This window comes from Acanthaster planci, linkage group LG03 (genome assembly GCF_054643075.1).
Source record: "Acanthaster planci isolate LZ-2023a linkage group LG03, COTS_SCS, whole genome shotgun sequence".
NCBI classification, from domain to species: domain Eukaryota; kingdom Metazoa; phylum Echinodermata; class Asteroidea; order Valvatida; family Acanthasteridae; genus Acanthaster; species Acanthaster planci.
The window spans coordinates 13651351-13676465 of NC_141779.1; the positions used below are offsets into that span (position 1 = coordinate 13651351).

General features: G+C 40.2%; 1 protein-coding gene across 4 annotated transcripts in view; it reads right to left on the bottom strand.

Annotated features, from left to right (window-relative positions):
- Window positions 1-24123, bottom strand: part of ctnnal1 (catenin alpha like 1) — a 69963-nt gene extending 45840 nt beyond the window's left edge. Inside the window, exons 1-2 of one of the 4 annotated variants that reach the window (XM_022255775.2) lie at window positions 23830-24118; window positions 113-305 (exon numbers count right to left, since the gene is read on the bottom strand). In XM_022255775.2, the coding sequence (XP_022111467.1) occupies window positions 113-305; window positions 23830-23943 (307 nt within the window). In that variant the 5' untranslated portion in view covers window positions 23944-24118. Of the gene's footprint in view, window positions 1-112; window positions 306-23829 lie in introns of all 4 variants that reach the window. The other 3 variants (XM_022255782.2, XM_022255791.2, XM_087134882.1) reach the window with 3 other exon arrangements.
- Window positions 24124-25115: the final 992 nt, after the last annotated feature.

Here is a 25115-nt window from a genome sequence, read left to right on the forward strand (position 1 = left end):
AGCCTTTCTGCTTTACAAAAGAAATGCACAGTGAACATTCTGCAAGCTTGATCTCCAGAAATAACTCCATGCCTTTTACACAGAAATGTGCAAAACATGTGAAATACTCTACCAGCCAGCCTAGCCTCTCTGCAGGCGTCAAACATATCGTCCTTGATGTCGGCATTGTTGTCTCCGATGGCTTCACCAACTGACACAAACCGCTCAATGGCAAGGTTGACTGCCTGGCCAACACGCTCAATTGCCTTGCAGGTCTTCTCCGACTTCTTGCCTGGCTTCTCTCGGTGGTTGACAAGGGTGGTGATCTGCAAGAGTGATAAAAAAGTAAGCAAATAAATTAATAAATGAAGCGTGATAAAAATAAATAAATGAAAAGGACCCAAAGAGATTAACATCAGACTTGAAGAACCTGAACCATAACTGGAGCACGGCGTTGCTTCACATGAGCAGAAAAGCTTGACCAACTTTAATCCAATTAATCTTTCATAGAACTTCCAGTTCTGAAAAAAGCAAAATACATGTACATACACTGTATATCTTTGCAAGATAAGTGTACATACACACACGTACTGGTACCGTGACCATCGTAGAAATATGTATACGTACAGGCACAATACCGGTATGCATACGGTAGATGTTCGAACCTACTGATGACAGTGAAAAAGAGTTTGTTTTGCAAGTTCAACCTTCCTTTGGTTTATGACTTGTACCACTACATGTACATGTACACGTGTACATGTCTATATGTATATGTACATGTACATGTACCGGTACTGCATACATGTACATGTACACTGTAGCACATGCTAGTACCATGGAGCTACAAAGCTCCATGCTAGTACGCAAACACTTGTAGGTAACAAAAACTTGAAACAATTAACTTCTGAAAATTATTTTCGCTAAGACAATGTGTATCCAAAGCCCACAGAAATTCCATACAATGCACTTTCTGCGCACTTCCTTATGGCCAGCTACATCTACCGGGGTACATACTGTATAGGCAAGTAGATAGCAAACAATTTAATGGCACGCAAACCCAATGGGAACTGGATTAGTACAAATACCGCACTTGTAAATGAGTTGGAATTCAATTGAGCCATGAATTTGGACAGCGTTTCCCACCTAAGAATGCCTCCAAGGATGCCTAATGGGGGCAGAATTGGGTTGTTTTCCTCCTGAGGAAGAGAAGGAATACTCCTCTTTTTTGTTTATTGTGGTATTGATAGTAAATTTGAGCGGGGTCTGGAAGACCTCTCTGTGAATAGACCGGTATATACCAGTAGCTTAGAAAGTACTCAGCGACTGGTGCACCGTGCAAGTCAATGGTGTGGAAGAAGGGTTACCATTATTTTATTGTTTGGGTTTTCTAAATGTTGTTTCTGGTTATTTGTTTTTATCAGTGCATGTGCATGCAAGGTAGCAGTAGGTACAGGTACATGTACTGCCAATACTGGCACATGAAAAACTACGGAGGCAGTCATTTGTAAGGAGCTACCATATCGTACATGTGTGAGTAATGTTTACATGCATGACTTCACTTTCACATGTTCATCAAGTCCAAACAAGTACAGTAATCAATCTGATACATACATGTACATGTAGTTCACACTTGTGCTGACCAACCCCATGAGGTGCATAAAACGTGCATGTATCACAGTGATATACAATGTACATGTAGGTCATGGTACTGAGTGATGTACCCCACAGGGTACATTACCTGTACCTCATTTTGCCAGCTCTTGAAAGTGTCCTTTAAACCTTGTTGTATTACCGTACATCAGTATTACCTCGGGTACATGTACATGTACGAGGCTGTTGCTACCGCTATGCTAATACTATTCCTGCAAGATGTAGCATGGGAAAAAGTGGAGCTACATGTACATGTATGTTTCTGCTTCGTTTGCTTGTTACTGTTCCATTCATCTGTCTTGTTTCCTTTTTGAACTGTACCAATTACGCCATACTGATTTTACCATGATACCGTTAACAGATGAAAACAGGTCCTTCCAAATAAGAGCATTATCTCTCAATCGTTCGGAAAACGGAATCAGAAATTTGACTTTTTTTAGTTAAAGTGGACAGCATCAGCACAAAGCAAAATACAGAACTTTCTGCTCAAAATCAAATAGTTCACATACCAGTATTTTCAGTCGTAAGTGACAGAAGGGGACAGTTTGGAAATGTCACTACAAAGATGGCACTTCCTGCATGTACATGTACCAATTGTTTAATTTACATGTAATTGAACTTGTTCAGCTAAACACTTTTTTGCTGAAAACAATTTCAGTGAAATGAGTCATTCCCCCAAAAAACATCTTTCACTTAATTTCAATTCTTTTGCAATCATATTACCATGGTACCGACAAAACGAAATACTTCTGGTGCCATAAAACCCCTTCCGTGTACAAAACACCATGTGCTCTAACGGTACCATAGCAGGCAACAACATTACCGGTATGATGTACCACACATGTGTACGGTACATTATTTGGGCTTGCATGTACATGTACATTTACATGTTCATGCCTGAGTAGCACTATACATCATGTATGGTGTAAGAATTAAAATACAGACAATTTTCTGCAACATTTACCCTGGACTTCAGAGGATTATCCTGTCAAACCAAGCGTATGGCTCTGCTTCATTATGCACGTTCCTAACAGCTTTAAATGTTGCAATTTGCAATGTGTACCACACACAGGATTTCTCAGCATTGTCTCTACTGATTACCACACAGGTAAAGTGTGCGTACAAGTACATGTACATATAGGTAGTACATTTAACTGCTTGCACTCTGTGGCAGAATAGGGATTGATGATGCTTCCAAATCTCTGTCAGGTATTCAGGGTGGTTGTAGAGGGGTCTAACAGCGATAAGTTGCATATCTCGCTGCACGATACATGTACATACAGTGTACCACTATTACAGTCAGGACAGTGTGTTCTTAAAATTACAGAGTAACACAAGGGAATCATGGCTGTTTTCTTGACTTAAGTACATGTACATGTACTGTAAAATTGTACATGTATTTAAACCAGCGCATGTCCAATCCAGGACCCCATGGTCTATGCTCTCTCGAAAGAGGATGATGTACATAGTACGAAATGCAAATCACATGACAGGTTTATAATTTCTGGTATGTATGAACATATACACGTACCCTTCTGGTAGCTGTTTGAATGCCGGAGCTGTGCAACCAACTTCCATGGTCCGTGCTCTCTCTTGAAGAGAAAGATATGCACATGTACATGTACCGTACGTCTGCCTCCTCTACTTGTTTGTTCTTGTTGTGTTCAAACAAAGCCCATTTGCAATTGATAGCAATGGACTCATATGTGCATGGTCCCCATCCCCAATGCTGAGAAACAAAATGTGAATATTCCAGCATGACACCTTTGTCCTGCTCCCAACCTGCCCCCCCATCGAATAACCATCAGACAAGTTATGGTTTCTTTGAAGCAACAGCCTACTGGTATAGCAATCTCATCAGGGTTTCTACTTGTGATCTACAGTACATGTACATGTACAACACTGTTTGCATTATACCGGCAGAGTAAACAAGGAACTCCTTCAGGTTCTAGTACAATGAGTGTTTTTACCAGACACTTGGAGAGGGTATCGGGTACACCTTCAGACAAGGACCTGCGTAGCATAAATATACAGTACATAACATCCCACCATGCCTTGCACGATCTAACCCCTGGTATTGTATAATTTAAATCCCCCACTATTTGGGATATAAATTAGGCTTGTGTTTACGCGTAATGCAGATTTACGCATGCGTGACGTGCAGGAGAATACGTGGGCGTGAGCATGCAGCTTTTGAAATATGGGCACGATTGACTTTACGTTAAATGTATATTTATCCTGAATAGCAAGTCAGTATCATTTTAGTATTTTACATTAACAGGAGCTACCGGTAGAGCAGGAATGCGTACCGCAACCCATGGAGTCGAGGTTGATGTACTACATACTGCACAACATGTGCACACCATCATGTACATGTATGAAACCGGTACATGTACTTGTACATGTGCTGTGCATACAACATGCAATAATTTGCCAGTACACATAACATCGTACCAGATACTGCACAACATGTGCACACCATCATGTACATGTATGAAACCGGTACATGTACTTGTACATGTGCTGTGCATACAACATGCAATAATTTGCCAGTACACATAACATCGTACCAGATCAATGAAATGTTTCCTCAAAAAACCAATCAATGCCATCATACCACATGCTGCAATAATACCAGGATACGTGACCAGAGTACACAAGCTAAAAAAGTGCACTTAGCAGAAGGGGCCTAAAAGAAATCAGGGATATGGTTTATTATGTGCAGGTGCATCTGATTTTATTATTGGAAATCATCCGAGGGGAGAAAATAACCGCCCATGGAGAGCACTTTTGGTTTTTTTCATTCTTTCTTTCATCACCCATTCCCTTGCCTTTTCATTCTGCAGTTTCATCGAGCGCTACTGCTCAGGTTTCATCGTTTCAACATTCCCCTGGTCACAAGCCTCGGCACAATTGAGCCGCCTCTCTTTCCATTCCCTCCCCTTTCGTCTCTGACCCAAATTGGAGAGGGTTCCAGCTCTTTCCCTTTCTCCTGCAGGGGAATCAGAGGCGAGGCAAGGCATTGCTCCTGGATCCGATGCTCCACCGAGTCCCCGGTGCTGTGTGCTGGGAATTTCTGAACACTTCAATCAGCCCCGCTCAAAGCTGCACTGCCTGTCTTAAAAAGGCTAGTCTTGGGTTGTGAAGGAGAGGGGATGAAGGGTTGGTTGTAAAGCGTTAATGTGGATGTGTACAACGTATATACATGTATTCTGCACCTACAGTTAGACCAGAGAAACTTATACAAATCTGTATCACAAGCGCATTTGTGCACCTAATGTACATACATGTAATTAATGTATGGGTGGACCCTTCACTGGGTGGAAGGGATGAGTTTCTCTCTGTAACAAAGTCGAGACCGAATTGCAGGGACAATCATTTGTTCCATTACACTTTTGGTACCGACAGAATTTTCAGCGTATGTTTGTCCCCACAATTATGAAGCACCAGTACATGTGTGTAGTTCCACACATTACGACGTACATACATGAGCATCAGTTGAGATTTACATGTACCCTGTAGGCCTACACGTATATTGTGTATATTACAATACAAGGTGATGTGAGCAATTTATACAGATTTTGTGCATTCTGTACAAAACTTCATTTTCGCCACAGACAATTTCTTTCTTAAAATTCAGTCTTTCAGTAGGTTTAAGGTAACATACAGCACATGTACAGAATACATGTACCCATGTACATGTAAATATATGTAACAGAAATTTTCTCCTGAAATCTCCCCCCCCCTGGGTACGGTACAATGTAAGTGGCCCAATAATACTGTTTAATCTCATCAAGAAGACAGCCCAAACTACAAACATGTGAATGTGAAAGAACACCCAATCCCCCTTCCAAAATCCCACCACTCTCCAGAAGCTAGGCAATTGACCAGAATACTGTACCCAACTTAAAGCTGTCTGTGATTGATTGATTGATTCAAGCAGACAGATTCATTCCATTCTCCAGGTACAGTAAGCCCAGAGAGTCTGACAGGATTAGGGGATTTCCCCTCCCCTGGTGGGGGCCTCCACCGCAAATTACATTTTCCCTCTGCATGTGTGCACATGTATGCTTCTAATGCGGTGTGATGGATCCCCAATATCAGCAGAAGTGCAAAGGAATTAACACACACTCGTACTGTACATGTACATGTATGAAAGGAAACATCCGTCCCCAAGCTACAGTAAATGTACTGTCTGCATGATGTATGGTACTTTGCAGTTTTTACCAGTACATACAATGTATACTGTGTGTAACCAGCCTTCCCTTGGGTGTGGTCGATCGGTTACATACCGGTATGGTACATGTACATTTCTTAGTCAAGTAAATGTAATTCACTGCTCTGAATTACATGTACCACATGTACAATGTACCCAATACATGTATATATGCATACCAAGTTGTTCTTTGCACATGTATTGAGATTCCTAGAGCTTATGGAACTGTTTAGGATGTGGTTCTCCTACATGTATAAGAACATGTACATGTACGTGTAGACCCCACATGTTTGTGCAAGCTTATTCCTGCACCAACAGCCATGCTTTAAAGGCGCACTTTTCTTTAGTCTAGATTTTGTTACCTTCGTTGGTTACATTGAGTTCTGTCTGCTGGAATCACAGTCTACCTCTTGAAGTTCAATACCCCAGCACTGCCAACTGTTGCTGTAATTGCTTACAACAATCATACTGTACATGTACATTGTTGACTTCTGATGCAAGGCTTGTAAAAACACCTTTAATAAAGGTGTTCTGATGTGACCCACTATTCTGTGGTAGCCTTGCATATTGCAAATTCTTATGTGCAATATTCCTATGGTGACATTTGGATTTTCATAATTGAGTAGACCTACAATATCTTGTACTGCATTGTGACCACATAATCGTTGCTGGGAAATTGCTGACTTCTTCTCTACTTGTTACGATTTACTGCACTGTGTGAGGAAATTGTATTAAATTATTTATATTTTCTGCATTTCATACAATCCCCTCAGCTCTTTTGTTTTCTTTTTGTCTTTGCTTCGGCTTCTTTCAGGTTCCTTTTTAGTACTTTTGACTCCACACCGCTGGTTACTCATGTATGTAATATCCAACTGAAACTTACATTTGTACATTTACTCCCAAGAAACTTGAAAAAGGTATACATAACAACTAAGGTACGCTATGCATGTAGACATGTATGTAGGTACCGGTACACTGTTGGAGCCCAGTGACTGGGGGGAGGGGGGAGGAGTGCAGCACCCCCCAATAATTAATGCCAATGGGCAAATTTTAAGTGAACAGCCTGAACTTTCAGAAACAAAGCATCCATATGTACAGACTACAGATTTCTTTTTAATGACTAAACACAACACAATAGTTTATTTTGCAATTTCTCTGAGAATCTGGCGACTTACATGTACCTTTACCATACAAGGAGAAGTTGTTGTTGTAGAACTAATGGCATGTACATTGTACATGTATGGCATATGCTAGTGCCCTTTCTGCCATTAGCAAAAGGTTGCTTAGCCATGTGGTAGTACAGCTATAAATTCAGATAGCTAGAGACACTTGATCAGACAGTAAAGAGTGGATATTATGAGAGCCGAAAAAGAAAAGGACATTAAAAATGCTACAACCGAATGGCATTATAAGGAGAAGTATTGAATTAAGCTTGTAATGTATGGGTTGCATACACATGTACACCGTCTTCGGGTACATGTACATACCAGCTGGATATAAAGTAATAAACAAACTGTTCCCACAAACAGATGGCAGAAGCCTGACATCATCATGATACATTGATTCAATAGACAGCTAGGGAATAATTTTCAGCAAAAAAATTGCATAGCAAATCTGCTAAACAAAGTCATTTTTGCATAGCAGTTGGATAAACTTGTATGGCAATGTTTCCATGTAATCGCAGCGCAAAATTACAACACACAATTACAACATAACGTATGAGGTGGGTGCATCTCAGTCGTCAATGTGAAAGTCAAGAATGATTCGCAGCTGAAGGCCCATTCATCTAATTCTTTAATTACAACTTTGGGGGGGGGTAGGGGGATGGAGTTGATCACACACATACATGTATTGGTACCCAGTCAATAAGATTTCATTTGAATTTCTACTTTGCTCGTACAATGTACATGTATGAAGATACTTGTCAATTTTGCTTTCTCCCAAATTCAACTGAGATGTCTGGAAAACCACCACCTGCCTGCCTTTTGTTCTGTTCAAAATGTAAGGCTGGTCATTATGACACGACTTTTGATAATTTTGTCCAGTTTGATTTTAACCAGGGCCAGCCTACTACAAGACTATCTTCTGATCCATTTAATTTATCCATTCCCCGTTGTAATTCTGAGTCTCACAAAGCCTTTTATTTTCAGCCTATTGTTAACACTTGGAACCAACTTCCTTCTGCATACAGATCAGATTCTTCATTTTCATCCTTCAAGACCAAAATTTGGGAATTTTACAAAACAAAGTTCAGCTCTAGCTTAGAATCTAATAATGTATGTACTTGGGTGTCCAGCTATCGCTGTGCTGGCTGCAGATATTAATAAATTCCCACTTTTATTTATTTTTGGGTTTATTTTCTACCTGTCTTTTCCACCTCATATTTGCTCTTTTTTGCAGGAGGGGGGTTGTCATGTGGTAGGATGGCTCTGTAGAGGTGCTGGTCACCTGTTCCATCTTGCCATTCTCTGGTGTTTTAAGCATATTCTTTTTTATAGCCGTCACCTGTTTGTTGTTGTGCCATGTCAATTGTTTTATGTATATGTTTTCAATGTATTTAATGTTTTGGTTTAATAGCCAGTGGAAAAGTGTAATAAAATAAAACAAATAATTTTGTCCATCAATTTTCTCAAGAAATGCAAGGCATTATATTTACATAGATTAAGTACATGTACATAAATCTGTACATATACATGTACATGTACCGGTACATGTACTGGGGTATCTACATGTACCCAAATCCCAACCACAACCATCCACTTTAAATTTGGGCACAAATAAAACAAAAAAAGTTAACCTTCCTCTCAACTTTTTAGAATATGGTACATCATACACACACATACTACCTGAGCCGCCAACTGTCTCCCCCTTAAGACAAGCCAGGACAAGAAAGGACCCACTTGTGATGCAGGAGTCGTTCACCAGATGTCCAAAGCCACTGGGAAATCAGCACAGCAGAATCACTTGAGGCTGGATTCAATCAGGCCTGAATTCTGGCCTACTGTTGTACCTTCCTTTTTAAAGGGGGAGTTGGGGGAGAAGGTTACCCCAGGTGAAGCAGGGCTCCTTGCCCACTCTCTACTTGCCTATGCAGGCACACTATCACCACCAGGGGAACTGACATTAGAGACTGTCTGTATGATTAATGGCAAATCCTGTTTAGGTCTTTTTGCCAGAGGTTATTCATGGAACAGATCTTTTTCTGTGCCATTACAAATATTCCTTCCAAAGCACACCTACATGTACCTAGGGGCACTAGTTGTTCGTTCCTTCCAAAGCACACCTACGTAGGGGTACTAGTTGTTCAGCTACAGAAGAAATTGGAGATCAGCTCCTAGTAAACAGCACATCCTTTGGGAACAAAGCCACATGTCAGCAGTTTCTCTGTCATTACATTTGATCCAATGAGGCAGGAGGTTTACGAGTTCACAAGAGACTCTTTCCCTGATTTTTAACTGACAGGCATTCAACTGGGAAGTCCACAAAAAGAGGTGACTTCCAACCTGTAGCTTTTTTTTTTCAATTTGTAGTGTGTCTGGCATTCATTAAGCTAATTTTATTGGCAATAATTTTATTGGCAATACTGACACGCAACTGGGAAGTCTGGGAAAATGACAGACACTCAGATCTGCAGAAGATTTTTTCTGCATTTTTCAATTTGCAATGACAGTTTGATACACATTCAATGTGATATTTTATTGGCAATGATGGCAGACGATACCACTGGCAAGTCTGGAAAAAATTATGACAGCCTGATCTGCCAAAGCCTTAGTGTAGTGTTTTCAATAGTTGTAGCAGTTTGGTATTCAATAATTATAATACACCAAGGCTGACTCTGAACTTTTCATTCTGCTCTCAGATGCAATTCAAGTTGATCTGCTAATCACCCTATTCATCAAAATCCCCAAGCTGCCTCACTAAACTCCCTGGGGGAGAGGGAAGGGGAGAAAAACCTCAGTGATATGGGAAAGTGTGATAGAAGGAATCATGCTAGACTGGGGAGGCATCATCAGTGAAGCCAATGACCAATCAATTCTGGTTGAAGTTATTTGTACCAAAAGCAAGAGCACTGAGCTACATGTAGTGACATCACAGATTCAATTGCAAGACTAATCTGTACAGCGTTCTTCACTTTGCATACAAACAAAGGCATTCATGCACCAGTACCGGTATATCTTGAGGACTCCAAAAATTTGAATTCAAAAAGAATTTAAATTGCTAAGTATTAGGCTTACGGGTTGGCCCGGTTCCGAGTGGAATCGCAGTTCCAAAAAGAATCGGAGTTGGCAGCTCCGCTTTTGTGAAGAACTGGGTACCCACCATCGGCCGTTCCACATTCCAAGAGCGCGTAGAAAATGCGTACACAAATAAACTGTAAAATACCCTGGGTACCAAACCACACTGGTTATTGCATGGCGTGCAAAGCGGAACTTTGGTCATTTGCCAATACTCAACTTTGTCTCCGTCTGAGTTTCAGACTTCGTCCCCAAAACCAATCCCTGATTGTGGGCCTGAAGCATTTAAATTAATGGCTTACTGTAATTTTTGGCTTTCTTGCATCATATTTGATGTTTTGCGGCACTGTTACTGTAGACTCATTATTGCGCTTACAGCTTCAAAGTCAGGCACAGTTGAAGCCTAACAAGAGCTGAAGTTGAGTATTGGGAAACGGCCAAATATGACGGCCTGAAGCTTGAAGACTGTTTTACGTGTACATGTTTGCTGTGAATTCAACATTTGCGAATTTTGCCGGGTACTTGTGTGTGACGTGTCTGTACTTTTCGCTTATACATGTATGACACCAGGCAAAATAGTTGAGCGGTTGAGAAGCCTAGCCATTGCCCGAACTTGTATGATACGTTAGAGTCCTGCGCACCTCGGCATTCACAGAATAGTTGGGGGTGATATTCATATCATAGTCCCGGCTCTCAACTTCTCACTTGACAGGCGATAGCGCAGAGCCAGTTCCATAGATGGACCCGGGCACTGGTACTGCTTTTGTAGCGGACATATTGGAGTTAGATGCACCCACTGTGGACGAATGACCAGTTTATGGTTCATGGCCATTTACGATATGTTGCTACATGTTCAATACGTTCACGTGATCCAGCCCATACGTTAAGTGTCACAGCATGGTCGACAATTCCATGGGTAAAGTTACACGTACTTAGACAACGGCGAATCGGTTGTTGTTCTGATTGGATTATTAAATGAATATACATGAACGTTTAATGGAAAATACTGCAGGAGGAAGCAGTGCTGAGTTGTGCCATGGTTGTACATGTACATGTATGTTGCAGATTTATTCCAACCATGACTACAGTCTACGAAGAGGTGAAAATAAAATTCAAAATACCCACTGTGGATAATCTTAAAGCCCACTAAAGACCAACACCCAGTATTTTGCTGTTCTGAAGCGTGTGTGGCACCTGTGTGATGCGGCAGCAACAGATTTTAAGTGTGCTTTATTAAACCTTATGTTTTTCTTTATATCATTGGGAGCCGGTTCTAACTCGGAATCGCAATTCTTGGCTGGAGCCGGAACCGGCTCTAGGAATTCTAGAGCTGCCCAAGCCTACTCAGTACAATTAATTAATTAATTATAAAGTTAAGTGGGTTTTTTTTCTCCATTCTTGTAAAATTCACTTTTGTGCAAAATTCTTCATGTACCTACTATGTGTACATGCAACATGTGCAAGGGTACCGGTATCTATTAAAATGTTCCAACAAAGCTTGACTGTTGAAAGCAACCAAATGCACTCAATGTGCCAATGTACAAAGTAATACAAAGTTTGTATTCTCCCTGCTGAATGTGCATGCATAGAAAGGGGCAAATGTGACAGTGGGTGACATCTGTTGAATGTTTTGAGGGATTCTACATTAAATTAATGTATTGATTATATACATGTTCAGTCAGCTGGCAGGCTTCTTCCTTGATTGTTGTTGGATGAATTGAAATTCTGCCTACATGCTCTAGAATTCGGCAAAGTACCAGTACCTACAGAACACCTCATGGGGTTACATGTACGATGTACATGTGTACATGTACATGTACATGTATACCATACCCTGTACATGCCATACCGCAAGTCTGTCCCGCCAACTCCCTTTCAAAAAGCCTGAAAAGAACACACAAAATAAGATATTACCGCACAAAGCCTTATCAGTTGGCAGAACGATTCACTGCTCTCTCACTGGCAAGGAAGCTGATTCCATTCAGCAAATTAGCTCCAGCGACAGACTGGGCATGGACAGATGACTCAACCTGTAATCGGTCAAGTCGCTCAGGCTAGCTGAATGGGCCGAAATGGAGTACGGAGGGGGGGTACGAATTGATGCAATTCACTCAGAATGAGAGGAGAGAATGCCACAAGATGCATCATCACCCGAAAGGCGATCAGCGCACAGCAAAGGCACAGATTCATCATACGTACATGTACAATGTAAACACAGACGCTCATTTAGGGTGGAATGTCTGTACAAAGCCAACTTGTTTTCAAAAGCATGTTATAATTTCTTATTAGCTCAACAGTGAATCACCTCATGTCATCTGTGGCGAATGCAAAAGGGACTATCAGTAAGACTGATATTCAAAAAGCTGGGTGTGCATGTACTAGTATTGTACATGAGCATACATGTGTATGTGCTTTCACTTACTGTGATGACCATTAAACCCCATGGTTTTGTGGCTCCTTGTGAAGTACATGTACACCAGGGAGCGGCCACCTGAATTAGACAGCACATGTGACATACTGCAAGACCAAAAATAATGTAACCAATTTACTCAATGCACTGTAAAACTAATCAGTGATTATAATTTGTACACTGTATACCCCGTACAATCACTGAACACATGTACACATGCGTCTGCGTCTGCATATGTATTGAACATATACACAAAGTACCCGTACATTGTACATGTGAAGTTCGGTATAATGTTGGTGTGTGAAGACAAGTAAAAACTTGCATTAAAACCACCAACAAAATTTAAACAACTTCAGTACACACATGTTCCTGGTGTGTCGGTGATTCATTTTATAAATTCAAGGTGTGCATGTATCAGTACCTGTACAGTGTACACATGTACAATGTACAGGTACATGTACCTGCATGTACGTACAGTAACACGTCTATGTACACATGTAAGAGTACAAGTACAGTGTGGTCCATACACATACATGTAGATGTACATTTGTATGTGTATTCCATAACAAAAAATGACTCCACTGTTGGGTCGGTCACTTTGCAACTGTAACACACACAAAAAAAGCTTGATTATGAAATTTACACATGCACATGCACATTTACACATACATGTACATTTACATGTACCCTCTACAAACTGCATTACATGTACAATGTGTGCAAAATAGGTACATGTACATGTGCTACCCTGTGATATGCTGTACTTACATGTACATGGAGAATGAACTGTGCATGTACACATATCCGGTACATAATGTAAATCAAAAGAATTATACAAAGTGTAAATTTCTCATAACCAAGGGCTACACAGCAAAGTTCACATTAAACATACAGTACACCAAATTACGTGTATGTTTTGTCATCTGAATGTTGTTTCTGATATTAGACATGAGTTGTACTCATACAACTCTGAATTTACTTGTATGCACCCCTGCAATCCATTTTGTTTTATAATGAACTAGTGGTGATAGACTAGAAAGGCCCTCATCAGCAGGTATCCTACAGCCTGCATGAGGACACGTACAGGTATCTCTTTGCCTTGGGGCCTTGCAGATTAATCCTCCATCTCAAGCTGTGCAGCTTCTGTTGTACCCTGCAGGCTCACGGTACTGGTCCAAACTGACCGACTAATGTGTATGTCGGTGGAACACAAAAATATACTGGTTTTGAAGAGAAAAAAGCTGGAGCAAGGGCTCTGGGGACGGCAAAATAGCCTAGGATTCATTACCAATGGCTTGGTGTAGGATTCCTTACCCTGACCTGGGACGTGCACTATACCCTAGCTGCTCCATCTAATTGAATCAGCTTTGGGTTTGTAGGGCACTGAACCTTGCTGGCATGGACATGTACATGGACATGCACATGCATGAAATATTAATGCAAGAGGGGAATCTTTCTAGAGCTGAAATTGCATTTATACCAGTAGTGGTTCGCATCCATGTTCACCAATCATGGCTGGCAAGTTCAATGTATATTCAAATGTATGATTTCCATTATTCACAGCATCATGGCTCAGTTAACATACCGGTACCCTGTACCAGTGCATGTACATGCACTGGTACTACGTGCACATGTACATGTACCGGTAAGGTACATGAACACGTAGTATGTTCACAGCACATGTACAGGTACAAGTATGTACAATGTCTGTTCAAGAACATGTCGGGACTAGTAATTTACACCCAGTCTGGTGTACACTGATCTAATAAGTGATTCAGTACCGCCATGTGTAGTAGTATGCATGGTGTAGGGGGCCTACAAGCTTTCTAACTACGGTACAGGTACATGTACTGTACCAGTACCTGGTAGTGTAAATTTTTTGAAATTCAAAATCGCAGACATAATGTACATGTACCGGTACATGTACCATACATGCAACGCCCATTACACAGACATACATAGCTTTCAAGGCATCATCATCTGTCAGGCTGCAGGCTTACCCTGTACCGTACATCTACAATGTTACAGAATAAATGACTAAGGTACATCAATTAATTCTGCGTCACTGCACAGGAAAATTAAAGTTGTCAAAATAATGTTCAACCCTGTAAAGATAATCACGGTCTGGTGCCATGGTTTAATTGGAACTGAACAAAAGTGCAGAGACAGCCTTAAATGCAAGAGTGGAATTTCCACAATACACATACCGGGGTATGGGAACTTGTGTCCAGAAGCAAGACAACCACAAGTGCATTTACCAATTTACAGTGTATGTGCACATACATGTAGACCGATACTGGTACATGTACCCGGTACATGTAGACTGTACAAAATACATGTAGTACTCTGAATGGACTTATCTGTACCTCCACATGTATGCCACTGTTCATGTACAGTACATGTACTGTATACTGAGATGTACATGTACATATGAACAGGTGCATACATGTACATGTGCTGGTACACGTACATGTACATACATACATGTACGTGTACACCCTGTACATCTGATGTACATGTACCAGTATTTGAACTATTTGGGTTTTTCTATACACAATTTACGTAAAGATGTACTGTAAACATAATGTACACTGTACATGTACATGTAGGCCTACAATGTACATACATGTACGTGTATGTACAGGTACTAGTGCATCATTTTTAACATGCTGATACTGTGTGGACAGTGAGCCACATGTACATGTGAACGAGACGGGTGACAGAAAATAGTTACTTGGTGATGCTGACATCATATTTGGTGCAGTTATGAGGTACCGATACATGTCATGTGCCGATAGTCAAAAAGCCTAAAGCCCTTATGGTCTGTAGAATTGGCAGAGATATTCTCTTCATTGGAGAGGACTACAAACATCGTCTGAAAACATGTCCGTATAGAGGTTTTTCATGTGATGCAACTTGAGAGGCAAAGGCATTTCAGGAAGCATACCATGTCTATGGAGGCGCATGCATTTTTCCAATCTGTGTACTGAATACCTATTGGAAATTTCACGTTCTGGTATGCCAGAGTGTTGAGACACTTTGTAAATTGAAAGCTGACCATCAAAAAATCATGTGACTGAAAATCCTCTATAGCCAATACCGTACAGCAGATGCACCAGTAAACTGTAATCCCCATCTACCATCCATTCCTGGAGTTGGTCATTACATCCGCTTAGGGGTGCTCATGCATGCGTGTGACAAGGCCATTTTTGTGCACTGGGGCAAAAAATATTCTCTTTTGGCTCATAACAGGCAGCAGGGAGGGTGCCTGATATTACTGCATACATTATGTACATGTTTGGTTTTAAGCAAGGTCCAGTTAGGATATTAAATTGGAGATGTTTGGGATTGCTCACATTTGTACTGACTACCCAGTGCATAATATGTACACACATGTACATGTATGTGTGCACATATTACATGTACGTATTAAGGGGAAAATAATAGAACAGCACACCCGTTATTCTTTTTGGGGGGTGCTTTTTTTTTTTTACATTTGCACTGTCCACATTAGTCATTTCAAACTGAAAAAATACAAACCTACCGGTACATGTACAAATACGTGTGATGATCGTCATGTACATGTATGTGTACAATGAACATACATGTACCCATACATGGTAACATTCATAGGTACGTTGGCCCAGGTGGGCCTGATTTTTTTCTTACCGGTAACTGAGTGTTCCAAACCTTTTAAAGCCATGTTGGCAATGGACGTTTTTTTCCGAACGGTTTTACCAAGCCAATGGTAAAATGAAAAAATGTGACCACTGTCTGCTCTTGGACTTTGGAGAGGGGAAAATTTTACTGAGACCACAGGAGCAGTAACCGAGTTGTCAGTGTAATGACTTATGAGGACACTTTGCGTGACCTTTCTGGCCGATTAGAATTTAAACACTCAAAAGTCCCTTTTGCTAACTTGCACTCTATAAAAATCCATTTTCTGCCAAATTTTTGCCTATTTTTGTCACTTACCAGTACCTCCAAAGTAACAGAGTCAGAAGTTGAAAGTGAAGCCTACAATTTAGAGGGGATTTTTTTCAGTTTTGCCGAGTTTTCCCTGACATTTCTCTACTTGTGAATGGTGAAGAATATCATGAACACTCTAATGAGAAAGTATCATACAAGAAGGAAACCTTATGGATACCTTTTTGTTTGTACCTTTTAGTCGGGCAATTTGAAGTGACTGTACATATTCATGCAATGCAGTATGTCAACTCGTACCCAAATGCACTCATATCCAGGTATGTGTACGTGTGCACCATGCCCAAAATCCAGACATCTCATATTTGACCACTGCCAAACGCAGAGCGAAAATTTAAATCCGCATGAAAAACAGACTGCATTTCAGACAAGCGGCTCTCGATCTTGAACAAAAATGAGCTGATACATGTACATGTATATACAAGAATTTTCTTAGTCTTCCAAACAGTATCACCAATGATCTCAGGGGAATTCCATAAAAGTGTGAAAATTAGGCACTAAGTAAGGTGAAAAACACGGCAAATGATGAAAATGGGTCCCAATGAAAACCGAAGTGACTTTTAAAAAATGGTTTTCTTCCTACCGGTAGATGTACCTTTTTTGTACATATGAGTTAATAGTCATATGGCATCAAAGTTATTTGAAGATAAACTCTACAAAATTGTGAAAAATGTACACAAAGGTAGGTAAAGAAACGATCTTTTTCACAATTATACTTTGTCATAAAATTGACATTTTCCACTTTCTCTGATGACTTTCCTGCAATCTTTCTTAGAAGCTATTAAATATCACCACTTGATAGACTCTTGGTAATTTATTCACACACAAGGTCTTCAAGGGAATGGGCAGTACAAATCCTTCACATAGGTCACCACCGATGCACGTCGTCTGCTAGAATAATTTTTCAGACCGCCGACCATTATGTCGCTATTGCGCATGCGCGGATACACAAACTAAATGCATGCACAGTCTATGGGGCCCGAACATACGTGTGTATCAATAATCATTTTTGCTGTGATTGGGACAAAAAGAACAAATGTACTTGAAATATTTGCCACACACCACACTGCGGTGAAATGTGCAATGCACGGATGTGTAGCTTCCCTTTAAGAAACATGCCCCTTTCCATGCTTTTACCAACTTGTGCTGTCCACACTGGACTTCTATCTCATGAAAAGTGACTCAGGGATTTTTCTTGGGCAGAAGTTAATTGGCCGGTAAAAATGACTATGCGACTCAGTAAAAGTAACTGAGAGGAAAATTTCCTGGGATGTCGGCACTGGACATTTACAGTGTAAATAAATGTATGTAAATGAGAAAAGTAACCATCCTCTCGGTAAATTTGACCAAAACAAAGTCCAGTGTGGACAGGGTTAAAGGCTGAGTCAAATCAGGACACAGTGATGCAGTCAGTGCCATACAACGACCCTATGATTGCGAACACATGGTGTCACCAACTGGAAAGTCGTTATGTTACCCCTCCCCCTGGACGCCTGCTGGGGTTAATGTTGGTGATTTCACTTACATGTATGTGTACATGTAATCATACACACTGGTCCAACTTGGGGGAGGGCCATTGGGGCCACTGGCCCCCCCCACTCCTTTGACGAAGGGATAATGTCCTCCATCTCACTTTTGGCAGGCCCTTTAACAGCTACATGTAATGTCTGATGGTCTAAGAAATGGCCCCATGCCACTTTGAAAATTGTTCACATACATGCGCCGATATTACTGGTACTATAATTCTGCATGTGTTTCTTTCCATTTCAGACAAATACATGTACATGTAATTATATTAATTATATTTGCTGGCATTTCAACATGAGTGTCCGTGTATCATACATGTACACTGTAGGCCTACATACTGTACATGTACATGTACGTGTGCTAATGTACCGGTATTACGTTTATGTGCAGTACACACATGTACACGTACATGCCTATGTACCTGTATCATTTACATACTAGTACATGTATGAACATAGTATAGTGTACAATGTACATGTACATTAACTCTACATGTAAGCCTATACATACCCCTATGTCACGTACAATGTACATGTATGTGGGGGAACAGGTAGGCCCCTACATGTACATGTTTTTACTTTGTGGTTTTTACCAACATAATGCAACAGATGTTGCTATTTTCCCCAGGAGCCTCCTGCACAAACTAAAGGTCAACAAGGGGCACTGCAATCCATGTGTGGAATAGGAGCTGGGATTTCAAATTTCCAAGTGCTGCTGAAAGCCCTCTCATACTGTAGTGAATGTGATTGATTGCATGTACTCAAAGATCAGAATGAAACTGGGCACAAAATGGAAAAGGCTGGTGGGGATCACAGTACAGTACACTGCTGCACACGTACATGTACATGTACACGACTGTGCATATATGTACATGTATGCCACCAGTATAACGTGTGCATGTAACTGCAAATGTACATTGTATATGTGTACCGGTATGTGTACTGCATATTTAGCCCAAAATGCAGAAAGTCTACACTTTACCAGTTTCAAGAATCCAAATGCCAAAAACTCCCCAAAAAACCGAAAAACAAACAAGTGCGTGAACAAAGTACATACAGGTGCATGTAAGACAACCCAAATGTACATGTACAGTTGTACAAATGGTGACCAAGATTAGAGTATCAATTTGACAGGCTTGTCAATGGTTACGTACTTCGGCATGTTAGGATGGGTCTTTCCACATCAGGAGGACAAAAGCATGGCATACAGTGTACACGAACATGTACCATAGGAGTGGAAAATAAATCAGAATAATAGCATAAAGCTACATGTACATTGTGTACATGTTTTTATCTTCTTTTCCCCTCATAAATATAGGGGCCTACTAGTATGTTCCCACACCATTGTTGAGGGTTGTTGCTCACAAAGAACTTGCCAAGTAATAAACGTGCACATTTGTTTAGAATGCTACATGTACATGTACATACCGGTACACGTACACACATGTGCAATACATGTACAGCTATACATGTACATGTATACCGTACATGGACAGAAAGTACATTCACATTAAATTTGAGGGTAAGTTATAATTCAGTAAATTATGTACATTTCCCCCAAAATTGTGCTTTTTCCTTCTGATCCCCTGAGCAATATTACCTGTAAAACCAAGACAACTGAATAATAACTACATGTGCACATGTACTGTACATACCGGTACATGTATGTACTGCATGCCTGTAATGTTAATGTACATACAGTACCAGAGCATAATTCAACATGGATAGAAATTAGTCACAGAGTTTCTGTCCACATTACACCCATTATACATTGTGCTTAAATTATTTTGGCCGTTATGAATAAAAATGAGATGATATACTGTAGGTATTTGGGTAAATTTCTGCACATAATAAAAGCATATATACTGTCCATTTTTTTAAAGCAAAAATTCTGCCTACCGGTACATGTACATGTATGGTACAGTACTTTAACTACTGTATGTTACAAGCAAACATGTACATGTAGTAAATGTTTTAAGCAACCTTTGCATTTTCTAAAGGAACCTGTACAGGTACAGAGAAACTTTGAGAAAGTCCACAATATTTTTTGACAGGATTATTATAAGGGCGCATTTATGTTCAGGGAAAAAAATGAACACAGTATCTTGCTGCACCTTACCGGTACAATCATGTACCGGTACCCTCCAGTGGCCCCCTTTCAAAACCTACCGGTAAATTAGCTACATTTACATGTATCCATTACACCTGGGCATTAGTGTGGAAGTGCCTAGACACCGGTATAATGTATGTATCCCTAACATTACAAAGCTTTCACGGTAACATGCATACGGTATACATTCATATGTACATGTACATGTACACATGTAGATACCAGATATTGCTTTTGAGTTCATGTGTTGGGTTCAAAACTGTACTGTACAAGCACAACGTGTCTCAACTTTTTTTCTAGGCATAGGGATAATTCTCATTGGGATGGGTGTACATCTGTCTGTTCCCAGTACATGTACATCCCACTGCAAACGTGTGCAGGAACTTCATATGCAAGTGCACATACATGTACCATGCAGTACTGCCAATACATGTACATGTAGTTGTATTCTATTCAGAGTTAACCTCTCACCTTAAAAACAATGAAAGTGAGTGATAAATACTATTTGGTGGTACAGTCATTTTCAATATTATACTGGTCAAGGGCAATTAACCGTGCAACTACTGATGCGTGGCGCATAATCTGTCATAATTGTATAGCCTTTCAACACACTCCCTGGGAGTACTACATCCATGTAGGATAATTATTATCAATTTACAATGAGCTGCTCCCATCTTTCTGATCGCATTGAGAGCTTTGTCATAAGTCATTACTGAATTTTCACTGGGTTTAATTCCTCTCCAACTGAGAAAGTTGCAAAGCTTTGTTATAAACTGCATCCTACATTTCTGCCGAATATTTCTCTCTTTTTCATGATTTGAAAAATGAAAATAAAAATTTAGGGAAATCCAGTTTGCAAGTTCGCACTTGGTCTGAATCCAATCTCATGAATACAAAGAAACTAGACAAAGAGTTGTCACATATTCTGGGCCAACTAAAAATTCATTTTTGCATTTGGGTCATTCTGAAAATTTGGGATCCAAATGCATGATTTTTTTGGTGTCCCCGTTACACCTGCAAGTTGACACAGAAATATCATTGAAATTGGCTTCAAACTTTATTTGTTTGGTACGTTATTTGCATTGAAAAATGTGTTCTAAACTTACAAATCATGCCAAATGTGACAGGAACATGATCAAAATTCAACCTCAAATTTGACATGTAAGGGCCTACTGGTACCCAATCATTCAGTGCTGAGCCTATAACAAAAAGCAACAGTCCCTTTTGGGAGGCTGGTCAAATTCAAATTACCTTTATTATCTGTAATCTGGTGATCAGTGCTCAAAATACATGCAACAGTGTTGAACTTGGCACGCGCTATGGCAAAGTGTGTATTATGTGTGCCGTTTTCATGAGGAGACCAAAGATCACACAAATTTTAGCATTTCACGAACAGACAATCTTGTTTGTTTACAAAATAAACAACTTTAACTTCTAGAAATATTAGTTTTGTAGTTTTGTGTCATGTACATGTAACATCACCTCTTTTATGGTGTAGCATTGGTGAATTTAAACGAATGCTAAATTCTAGGAAATTAAGCGTTTGAAAAAAAAAGACCAACTTCAAATGCGATTTTCTCAAAACCTACATGTATGTTTTGCAATCCAATGAGAAACTTGTCTCTTTGTGAAAACTGTGACAAAGTTATCGCTTTCTGACTGCAGATACAAAGTACATGTACATGTACCTGCACAGGAAAAACTGAGTGCTATTTCACTCAGTACATGAATTTTGATTTCTGATCTTATATTTCGAATTCGAAACCACCTACATGTAAGGTGTTTGAACAGCAACATTTAAAAAAGAATCTAATATTGAGATGCAATTTAGTCGGTGATCATACATGTACTAAAAACTATGGCATGGCATCAGGACACAAGTTTTGTCTGTACACACGAACACCATTAATTTTCCCTTGCATGTAGTGTATTAGCCATTAGCAAATGAAGACGGGAAGATTTTAACTTAATACCCCACCGGTAAAAAGTTTACAACAGACCTATTTGTTCTTTGCAGAATACCAGTACCAGTAACTTCTACATGTAGCACGGCAGAACTAAGTTTGGGGGACATTCACCCAGACAATCCTTATAAAAAAGAATGAAAAACGGAATCTTGTGATAAGTACATTATGCAATACCGTGCCATGTCGGAACTTAAACTGGCCATGTGTTGTGTACATGTACCAGTACGTGTGCTGGTCTTAAGTTACCAGTAGCTTAACATCAAATATTTTGCGGCTCAAGCCAAAGAATGGATGCTGCCATGAGACTTACCACATGCATTTTTATAATTTCTGGCTAGCTCTACAAAATAGGCAAGTATCAGATAAAATACATGTATCCGCTTTTAGCCATGTTACCAGCCCGGTATCACAATGGATGCGATTTTCTGTAAGTTGTTGTGTACACAACTTGTGATGTTTTTGTGTTTGGAAATGATTATACACGTAGTTACAAACGTCTAGGGAAACCTGAAGAAGAATTCCACTTTCTACTACGTACCTTTTAAAATTGAATGGAATATTCCACAAAGCAGTCACACCTTTATTTATTTAAATATGTTTTATTATGATTAATATATTCCTATTATACTAAAAGACAAGCACTTTTTTTTACGTTAAAGTAAAACAAATTGATCTCTTCCTGCAACAACCCACTTGGCTGAGCGGTCAAGACTGAGGAGCTGAAAATCAAGATTTACCGAAGTGAAAGTGGTTAAAATCCCAACCTGGAAGGAAGAATACATGTACTTGTGAAGAAGTGATGATATCAAGGAAAGAGAGAGAAATGGACAGGCATAAAGGGGACGGAAAGAAGATGCATGTAAGAGACCAGGGGAGAGGTGGGAGCAGGGACACCCTTTTCTTTGCTTATGAAAGACCAGTCCCTTTTCTTAATATCCCCTTTTCCCAACCCTTACCTCCCAACCCAGCCACCACATCATATTGGTGTGTATTCATACTTTTGATTATTCTTCAAACTGGGGCAGAAAAAATGCCAAAGTTTTTGTGGCATTATTATAAATTAAAATCTTTCTGCAATAACATGTCCTAAAAATAAAGTCTTAGAAGTGAAAATGTTGAAGCATTTACTTACAGAACATTTACAATTTCCAGGGAAAGAGTTCCACATACAGACAACACTTGATGCCCCTCTGTGCACAAACATATCACTGAGACTTGTCCTCCTAAGTGTTTTCTAAATTCTAAGTAAATGCTTAGGATATTTCTTGGAAAATTTTTACTTTTTATGACAAGTTAACACTTTCCGATGACTGTTATAACACTTTAAGGGAAAATTTGTGTTATCCGAATAGAACTCTTCTTTTCTAGACCAGTCTCAGAGGGTTTGTAAGGCCTTAAGTCTACACAGGCACGACAGGGTGTTATGTCAATATGTGACAAGTGATGTCCGTATGGAACTCTTTCCATTTTTTCCCAAAACTGTCAGACTCTTTTGTATACATGTAAAATTTACTAGGTCCAGCTCTGGTTCACGAGGACATTCAGGCAAATAGACATCACAAAACTACAACGCAAGCCTGCAGGCCTTCCGGCATGCGGCAGTGCACCACAAATTGCCGTACTGTCGACTGTACATACATCTTCCGTCATGTTAGCGTTAGTCATAACGTGACAAACACAGATCACACAAAATAACCACAGGCGTTGGCATGGTTGGGCAGTTTGTTCCAATTTCGACGCAGAAATTCCTACCTGTGTCACAAGGGGAACCAGTGTCTGCTCTATCGATTTCGTCTTTATTTCCAGGTTTTTGGAGTCAAACTTTGGAGCGGTAGCATTCGCTCTCAAGGGGCCGGCAGTCGCCATCTTTCGATGTGTCAATCCGGTGAACGGCTCATCATATACCACGCTAAAGCCCGAACACGTACACAAGCGTGTGGGAGAAATTTATTACATAACGTATAGTTGGTGTTATGTTTCGTACTCGATTCCGAAAATGATAAAAGTCCTATTTTTGCACATTACTATTTTTGTAATCATACATACTCAAAAGCAGTTTTAGGTTGATGGAGACAGTGTGTATTAGTTTGTGTATTCCTCAGGTGTATGACACGAAATATCCCTTACAATGACGAACCTTTGCTGAAGGCGTTATTGAACACGCCCCCTTTTGGCGGTATGCAGCTGATGAGGACCGATACCGCCTTGAGTTGAAGTGCACCCTCACCGGCGCAAGAAAGACAGAGGGTACTATCCGAAGTTTTCCAGGCAGGAAGTATTCTCTTCTACAACGTGAAAAGAGAGAATAGCATTGGTGAGAAATATGCTAAATGACGTTCATCACCAAGGTCATCTGCTTCCTCACACTTTGGCTCTGTCGTAACCGTTTCAGGTTGTTTGTTTTTGTGGGCCGCCTTGAACATGCTCTTGGTTACTGCTTTGAAGTCACAAACGCGTTCCTGGTGAGGGCACACCAAAATACATCCAAGAATAACTAATTCTACTGAATCCGAGGTGACGCAATAACTGCGTGCCCTCCGTCCCAAGACGACCTGTGACGTTTGTCGTGATGGAACGTGGTTCGCCGATGAGAACGCTAGAGCTCATTGGCTAGGTTCGGGCCGTTTGTTTTCGTATGTTCACGAACAGCTCGGTTAGTTGTTCGTGGGTCGGTCGCTTGAACGCTAGAAACGTACAACCGGTTATCTGGGTATTGGCAAGTATAACATGGCGGTATTCATGTACGTTCTTTGAGGGGTAATTTTTGAATGACTGGGCTGCATTCTTTTCATTTAAAAAGTAACATTCATTTCTACGTTATGGAAAATTTATCGTGTTAATGTTGCAAAACTTCCCATTGTCTCAGGCTTTGTAAGTTATCACAATCTCATGAATTTTTTTGTGTGTGTTCCTGTAAAGCACAGTCGAGGAGGTGGTGTAAGATGCTGTTCCGAGAACAGTGTTCTTAAGTCGTGTTCTAGAGCGCGAGAACAAGAAACCCATGTCAAGAACAGCCTACCCGAACACGACCTCGCTTC